At 51.9% G+C, this 8,618-nt stretch overlaps 1 protein-coding gene across 30 annotated transcripts in view; it reads right to left on the bottom strand.

The window, feature by feature from the left end:
• Positions 1-6,563: 6,563 nt before the first annotated feature.
• RBM10 (RNA binding motif protein 10) overlaps positions 6,564-8,618 on the bottom strand; it is a 29,676-nt gene continuing 27,621 nt past the window's right edge. For all 30 annotated transcript variants that reach the window (XM_021080362.2, XM_021080364.2, XM_021080363.2 and 27 more), the window contains 7 exons: positions 8,228-8,377; positions 8,065-8,130; positions 7,786-7,974; positions 7,635-7,709; positions 7,210-7,316; positions 7,005-7,134; positions 6,564-6,910 (listed from right to left, as the gene is read on the bottom strand). In XM_021080362.2, coding sequence (XP_020936021.2) covers positions 6,785-6,910; positions 7,005-7,134; positions 7,210-7,316; positions 7,635-7,709; positions 7,786-7,974; positions 8,065-8,130; positions 8,228-8,377 — 843 coding nt within the window. In that variant the 3' untranslated portion in view covers positions 6,564-6,784. The remainder of the gene's footprint in view (positions 6,911-7,004; positions 7,135-7,209; positions 7,317-7,634; positions 7,710-7,785; positions 7,975-8,064; positions 8,131-8,227; positions 8,378-8,618) is intronic.

Here is an 8,618-nt window from a genome sequence, read left to right as displayed (position 1 = left end):
AGTGTCAATAGGTAAATAATTTACATCTGTAAATGTCTTATAGGAGTTCCGGTTGTGGCTCAGCAGTACTCAACCAGGCTAGTATCCATGAGGATACCGGTTCCACCCTTGGCCTCACTTAGTGGGCTAAGGATCCGGCCTTGGCGACGGCTCGGATCCCGTGTGGCTGTGGCTGTGGCTACGCTGGTGGCTTACAGCTCTCATTCGACCGCTAGCCTGGGAACTTCCATATACCGTGGGTGTGGCCCCCAAAAGACACAAAATAAATCAATAAATGTCATATTAAATACATTGTGTATAGTCTATGTTCACATGTGAATATACAATTAAATACATATATAAATACAATATATATGTGATAACTGCTAAATGTTACTGGAAAAAATAGAACAAAGTGGGGACAGGTAACATTTTTAAATAGCGGGGTCAAGGAAGGCCTCCTTGGGAAGATGTTTGAGCAAAGATGTTTAACACAAAATGCCTTTATCACCTTATCCCAAATTCTGTATCACGTATCCTGTCCTCAAATCCTCCACATTTGTTCATTTGAAAAAGGTTTATTGAGTGGCTACTAGGGGCATGCCACCAGGAGCAAAGCAAAGAACATAGCAAGGATATCACTGCCCTTGCAACAGTCAAGAACAGTCTTTCATCAGAACTTTTCGTTTTTTTTTTTTTTTTTTTTTGCTTTTTAGGGCCGCACCCACGGCATATGGAAGTTCCCAGGCTAGGGGTCTAATCAGAGCCACAGTGGCCGGCCTACATCACAGCCACAGCCACAGCAACGAGGGATCCAAGCCGTGTCTGCGATCTACCCCACAGCTCACGGCAGCGCCGGATCCTTAACCCACTGATGGAGGCCAGGGATCGAACTCGAGTCCTCATGGATGCTAGTGGGGTTCGTTAACCACCGAGCCACGAAGGGAACTCCAGATGTTTGGTTTTCAATTCTAAGAACTATGGGGCACCATACAAAGATTTTAAGTAGGGGAATCACATTATATGCATTATATTTTAGAATAAATAATCTGGCTGCTCTGTGTGGAGAGAGAACAAACTGTAGGGGGGAAAGTGGAAGCAGAAAAGCCAGTGGACAGGGTCCAGGAAGTGATGAGAGAGGGTCAGACCAAGGTGATAAAAGAGGAAGTGGTGTTGGTGGGGGGCTGAGGTTTGATTTTGAATTGGTTTTTGTCTTTTTTTTTTTTTTTGCTTCTTAGGGCCACACCCATGGCCTGTGGAGGTTCCCAGGTTAGGGGTCTAATCGGAGCTACAGCTGCCAGCCTACACCACAGCCACAGCAATGCAGGATCCAAGCCGCGTCTGCGACCTATACCACAGCTCACAGCGATGCTGGATCCTTGACCCACTGATCGAAGCCAGGGATCAAACCCGAAACCTCATGGTTCCTAGTCGGATTTGTTTCCACTGCGCCACGATGGGAACTCCTGAACTGGTTGTTGAAAGTCAAGACACCAGGATTGGCTGTGACATCAGTTATGGGGCACAAAAAATAGGAGTCCTGGCTGACCTGCAGTTTTTTAACCTGAGCTGCAGCAGGATGGAGTTGTCATTAACTAACATGGGAAATACTCCACTAGGAGCAAGAGGGGGGCAAAATCAAGAGATCGTTTTCTGATGTGTTATATATTTTTTTCTTTTTGGCCACCCTTAGGCATACAGAGTTCCCAGGCCAGGGATCAGATTGGAGCTGCAGTTGCGAGCTAAGCCTCACCTGTGGCAGCACGGGATCCCTTTAACCCACTGTGCCGGGCAGGGGATGGAACCTGCGTCATGGTGCTTCAGAGAAGCCGCAGATCTCCGTTGCGCCACAGCGGGAAATTCCGGATGTGTTACATTTTTGATGCCTGTTAGACATCCAAGGTCTGGAATGTGTCAGTTGAGTGAACAGTTTGGGGCCAAGTCCGAGATTCAGGGGATGGATTTGGGGACCATCAGAGGTGACGACTGAAGCCATCAGTGTGGCCAACTTCTCTGAAGCATTGATTGCCTTCACATGGATCAGTAGGAGTAACTGAAGCAGGATTTGGACTTTCCAAAGTGAGAGGGAAGGGTATTCCAGTCAGAGGGAACAGCTTGAGCAAAAAAGCCTGTGGAGGTAAGAAAGCGGGGGGTGGGGGGGAGGTGGGGGGGGAGAGTTGTGACGTTCCGCATTGCCCCCAGCCACGAATGAGACTGCAGCTGGCTCACAGCCTCACCAAGCAGATTGTCAAAGCCTTTGGATGTTTGCCAGTGCAGTGTAATTATAATTTACATTTCTGGAGTTCCCATCGTGGCTCAGCGGTTAACAAACCCCACTAGCATCCCCAAGGACTCGGGTTCAATCCCTGGCCTCCATCAGTGGGTTAAGGATCCAGCGTTGCCGTGACCTGTGGTGTAGATCACAGATGTGGCTCGGATCCCGCATGGCTGTGGATGTGGTATAGGCCGGCTGCTGTAGCTCCGATTGGACCCCTAGCCTGGGAACCTCTATGTGCCGCAGGTGCGGCCCTAGAAAAGACAAAAGGACAAAAAATAATAATAATTTGGATGTCTCTTATTAGGAATAAACTTGGGCATCTTTTCATAAATTTAGAGGTATTCACACTTGTTTTCTGTTCATTTCCCTTATCCATGTTCTATTGGGTTTGTTGTACTTTTTTTTTTTTTCTTTTTACCTTTTCTAGGGCCACTCCCGCGGCATATGGAGGTTCCCAGGCTAGGGGTCGAATCGGAGCTGTAGCCTCCGGCCTATGCCAGAGCCACAGCAACGTGGGATCCGAGCCGCGTCTGCAACCTACACCACAGCTCACGGCAACGCCGGATCCTCAACCCACTGAGCAAGGCCAGGTATCGTACCCGCAAACCTCATGGTTCCTAGTTGGATTCGTTAACCACTGTGCCATGACGGGAACTCCTGGCTCAGGATTTTAATACTGACGATGTTTTCACTTTGTTCCCTTCACTAAGATGGTATTTGCCAGGGTTCTACAATTTTCCCCTTTGGAAGTAGCATGTGTTTCCTTGAGAGGTACTTTGAATCTATGTAAATATCCCACGTACATCAAAGTGTAACCCTAGTTTTAGCACCCAGAGATTTTATTTTCTTTCTTTATTTTGTCTTTTGAGGACTGCACCCACGGCATATGAACTTCCCAGGCCAGGGGGTCAAATCAGAACTGTAGCTGCCAGCCTACATCCCAGCCACTGACACACCGGATTCTTAACCCACTGAGCAAGGCCAGAGATTGAAACTGTGTCCTCATGGATGCTAGTCAGGTTCATTATTGCTGAGCCATGATGGGAACTCCAGCACCCAGAGATTTTAAAACATTAATAGAACATCATTATTGGGCCGTGATTATTAGTTGACATTCTACTGTAAAGGGGATATTTCTCTTCTCCATGTGTTATTCTTTTATCCAGTAATTGCTGTTAAGTACAGATTTATGGGTGCTTGAACTTTAGCAGATGCTTTCACTGTGGCTGAGACTATTATGTTCGCTTACTTTTGGTCTGTATACATATATAGCTTCTCTGATGTTGACCCAACTTTGCCTTCCTGGGGTAAATCCTATGTGATCAAAACACATTTGCTAGGAGTTCCCATCGTGGCTCAGTGGTTAATGAACTCGGCTAGTATCCATGAGGACGCGGGTTCGATCCCTGGCCTCACTCAGTGGGTTAAGGATCCGGCATTGCCATGAGCTGTGGTGTAGGTTGCAGACGCGGCTCGGATCTGGCGTGGCTGTGGCTGTGGTATAGGCTGGCAGCTACAGCTCCAATTCGACCCCTAGCCTGGGAACCTCCATATGCCACGGGCGTGGCCCTACAAAGACAAAAGACAAAAACAAATTTGCTAAATATGCTGTTCAATTCACTTGGCTAAGATTTTATGAAGGGTTTTTACTTCTACATGTTTAAGTGGCTTGAAATGTTCTCTTCTTGTATTATCTGTTTTGGGGATCAAGATTACACTAACATCATAAAGTAGACGTATTTTGTTCTTTTTCTTATATCTAGAACAACTTTTGTGAGATCACAGTTAACTGTTTCTTGGGAGTTTGGTAGATGGCACCTGGGTTCTTTTTTTTTTTTTTTTTTTTTTGTCTTTTTGCCATTTCTAGGGCTGCTCCCTCGGCATATGGAGGGTCCCAGGCTAGGGGTCGAATCGGAGCTGCAGCCACCGGCCTACACCACAGCCACAGCAATGCGGGATCTGAGCCGCGTCTGTGACCTACACCACAGCTCAGGGCAACGCCGGATCCTTAACCCACTGAGCAAGGCCAGGGATCGAACCCGCAACCTCATGGTTCCTAGTCAGATTCGTTAACCACTGAGCCACGACGGGAACTCTGTCTGGGTTCTTTTTTTGGCGGGGATAAGGAAGATTTTGACCACCATTTCAACTTCTTTATTACTTTTTTCCCTTTTCAAGTGATCTGCTTTTTTCACAGAATGGTTTTGGCATTTTATATTCTAAGGAATGTATTCATCTATATTTTCATTCATTCATTCACTTATTTATTTATGTTTAGGACCACACCTGCGGCATATGGAAGCCCCCAGGCTAGGGGTTGAATCAGAGCTACAGCTGCTGGCCTAAGCCACAGCCACACCAGATCTGAGTCATCTGTGACCTACACCACAGCTCTCGGTGACGGTGGATCTTTAACCTCTTGAGCGAGGTCGGGGATCAAACCCATATCCTCATGAATACTAGCCAGGTTCTTAACCCACTGAGCCACAACGGGAACTCATCTATATTTTCAAATTTACTACATGTATTTATTTTTTGGCCATACCCGAAGCATCCCTAAGTCCCTAGGTCAGGGATCAAACTCAAGCTACAGCAGTGACCCGAGCCATAGCAGTGACAATGCCAGATCCTCAACCTGCTGCACCGTAAAACTCCCTAGATTTTACCCATACAGCTTGTTGAATGTTTGCCTAATTGTACCCCCGTGCAATCAGCACTCTTGTCAAGATAAAACCTTTTCATTATTTCAGAAAGCTACCCTGCAACTTTTTTTTTTTTTTTCTCTTCTATTTAGGGCGGCACCAGTGGCATGTGAAGTTCCCAGGCTGGGGGTTGAATCCGAGCTGTAGCCGCTGGCCTACATCACAACTACAGCAATGCAAAATCTGAGCCGCGTCTGTGACCTACACCACAGCTCACGGCCATGCCGGATCCTTAACCTACCGAGCGAGGCCAGGGGTCAAACCCTCATCCTCATCGATACTAGTCAGGTTTGTTACTGTTGAACCACAATGGGAACTCCAAGTTTCATTTCTGTTGATGTTTGTATCAGTATCTCGGTTCCATTCTCCTCTTGCTGGACATTTGGGTGGTTCCTAGTTTTTGGCTCTTCCGAATAGTTGCTATGAATGTACACACAAGCCCTTTTGTTGGCATGTTTGCATTTATTCGGGGTTCTAAGAATGGAATTGCTTGGGCATAGGGTAAGCGTGTGTTTACCTCTGAAACAGCCAAAGTTTTCCAGAGGGGCTGAATCATTGACTACTGCCAGCCATGTATGAGGGCTCCTTGTTGTGGGGTTTCTGGAAGCTGGGCTCTGGGGAGTGGGAAGAGGGAAGGGAACGTGGGAGTGTCTCCAGACGAGAGGCCACCCATCCTGAGATTAAGGCTCTCTCTGCTGGCTTCTACTCCTACTTCCCCTCCCTCTCCCTGACTTCCTCTCTCCCTGGGCAACATGCCCATCCCAGATGAGCACCAGCCCACCTCTGGGGGCCATTTTTCTCACCCCATCCCCACAACTGGTGTGGGGTCATGTCACAATGCATGCTAGCCAGCTGGGAAGGGGCTGGGCCAGTTGCTCTTCCTACACCACCTCCTTGTCTCACAAGCACATGTGCCTTGGGGAGGGGCGGTTCCTGACCCCATTTCACAGCCCAGCCCCACAAGGCCCAGAGAGGGCAGCCCCAGCTTCACGTCACACCTACAGTCAGCGTGTACACACAGGAGTACTTCTGAGTCACGGGACTGGACCCAAACGGTGGGGTGTCTCTGGGACCTGGGATTGGCAGGCTGATTTCTCCAGCTCCACACCTCTGGGGTCATCATCCCTTTGAGGGCACAAGGCCCACCAGCACCAGAGTGTCCACTGTTCACTTAGAGAGGCCCTGGGGAATCGTCCCTGGACCCAGGGAGGGCCAAGTACCATTTAGCCTTGCGATTAGACATCGAGTGCAGCTTTGGGGTAGTGAGGCTAGGGGGTGGCGGCGGGGTGTGTGTGTGTGTGTCTCAGTCCTGGCTCTGACCCAGAGGGACTTAAGGTCTGACGGTGCCTTGGCGGTGCTGGATTTCCTGGTACAGCACAACCGGCTGGACCCGACAATGGTGAGGGTCTGTGACCAGGACCTTGTGTTTTGGGGTACAGGCCAGGACTCCATGTTCTGCCCCAACCCCCACAAGCTGGGGAGCGGCCATGTACCAGACACCGTGAATGCCACCACTGTCACCCACCTCAGCTTGACAAGGCCCCTTGTCCATCTGTGTTTACGTCCTTGTGTCTGCGTGGGACATGAGAGACACTTGCAAGGTGTAGACTTTTTGGCTTTTATTACAAAAAGAAGGTCATGATTCCAGCCCAGTTTTTCAACAAAAGTCACCAAGTCGCATTCCGACTTGGTCAGAGCCTCTCTGGCTGGGGAGTGGGGCTGGCAGACAGGCACAGGGCCCTGCTCAGACCACCCATCACTTTATCATTCTCCCCTGCCCCAGGCTAGACACCCAACATTAAGTAGAAGCAGGTCTCCGAGCTGCTCACTGGGCCTCGTTGAAGCGGGTCACCATTGTCTTGTGCAGCGTCTCCTTGTAGGACTCGGTTGAAGTGACCCCATAGGAGCTACCTCGGGCACCCAAGCCGGAGCCTCGCACCCGCGTCTGGGCCTGTGTGAGGGAGGCAGATTCTGTCAGGTTGGCCAGGGGCTGGGGCGACGGTGGGGAGCAGTGGAGGCTGGGGATGGGACCCTGGGAGACACACCTCAATGGGAGTCACGATGCCCTGTTTTTTGCGGCCCAGGCCACTGCCCTCTTTCCAGCCCATAGCCTGGAGCATGCGACTGCCAATGTTGTCACTGCCCAGCCCGTCCCGCGTGGGCTGCTCGAAGTCCCTGCAGTGGACAGGGGCAGAGTGTGAGTGGCTGGCCAGTCGGCCCCAGGCCCCCCACCCAGCCCCGGGCACTCACACAGAGGCTGCAGACATGCCACCATACTTCCTCCTCTTGGGCTCGGGTGGCTCAGGGATGCCATACTTCTCTCTGCGTTCAGCTGCACGGTCCCGGTACTTCATTTGCTGAGGGAGAGAAAACGCGTGCGTCTGTGTGACAATGAAGGAACTGACTGCTATCTGCAGGAAACGTGGGCGCAGTCAGGGGGCCTCCACGGGGAGCTGGATCTGGGGAACAGGTCTGAGGTCCTGCGGGCAGGACAAGGTGAGCACGAGCAGCCGGCATTGGGGCACCGGGAAGAAGCCTCGCAGGGCCAGGACGTGAGGTGGCTGACGGCAGCCGGGCTGTGTCTAGCCGAGGGACTGGAGCACCAGCTGCCCACAGGGCCAGGCCACCTGGCAAGGGCCGGAGGGGTAGGGTTCCGGGAGTGGGTCACGGCTCACCTCCATGTCGTTCTTCTCAAGTGCTTCCAGCTCATTTTCTGACAGGTGGGCTCGCCGGTGAATCTCAAGGTTTTGCTGCAAAGACAGGAAAAGGCATGAAGCGGCTGGGCCGGGCCAGACCCGGGTTCCCGGCCAAGCCGCCCTCAGTCACCTTGTGGAGCCCGGAGAGCTGCTGGTGCCGGATGAGCGCCTCCTTGCTAGGGAACTGGCGCCGGCAGAGCAGACAGGCCAGCTTCTGCCAGTCAGTGAGCTTCTCCTCCCGCTCCGGGCCCCCGCGCTCCTGCTCCTCTTCGCTGTCACTCTCCCCACTATAGGCTGCCACCAGTCCCCGCGGTGGGCTCTGGGAAAGGGAAGGGTGAGAGGTCAGGACCGGCTGGCTCAGAGCACCCCCGCCTTGCCCCTCGCCCCTCCCTCTGGCCCGGGTACTCACTGGGCGGTCATCACTGGCCAGCTTTGGCAGGTCCATGCTGGTGTGCTGCCTCTCGGCTAGTGCTCCCTGGGGTGGAGGGACACAGAAATTCAAGGGAGTCCACAGAAGGACCAAAGGGAGGACAAGACTGGGGACATGACGTGGATGGGCAGCCACAACACACCTTCTTCTCGAGGATGGCGTAACCAGCATCCGCGGTGGCCGACTCCCGTCTTTCATCGTCCCGCAGGGAGCTGATGGGCTGGAAGCTGTTCTTGAAGTTTTCTTTTTGTTTGTTGAGGCTGCGGGCCCAACGTTCCATGTCCTTGGCAATCTAGGGGCGAGGGTGGGGGTGAGGCTCTCAGGAACCCTCCAACTGCCAGGGTCACCAACTCCATCCACTGCCCCTGCAGCCACCTGTCCCTTCCTGCCCTGCGGCCTCAAGCAGGTGAGAGAGGTGGTAGTGAAAGTCCCCATTCCTCTGTCATACTGTCATCGGTGCTCCTCAGCAAGCCCCTCCTCGGCTGTGCCCCCATTCTCCTGACGGGCACCCACGCTATTAGGTTCACTGTAGG

Source organism: Sus scrofa, chromosome X (assembly GCF_054392235.1).
Source record: "Sus scrofa isolate SSC_HxYL_T2T_F1_AM1 chromosome X, Sscrofa_HxYL_maternal_Yorkshire_Landrace_v2.0, whole genome shotgun sequence".
In the NCBI taxonomy this organism is placed as follows: Eukaryota; Metazoa; Chordata; class Mammalia; order Artiodactyla; family Suidae; genus Sus; species Sus scrofa.
Note: the sequence above shows the minus strand (reverse complement) of the source record. Positions and strands in the feature narration are given on the sequence as shown.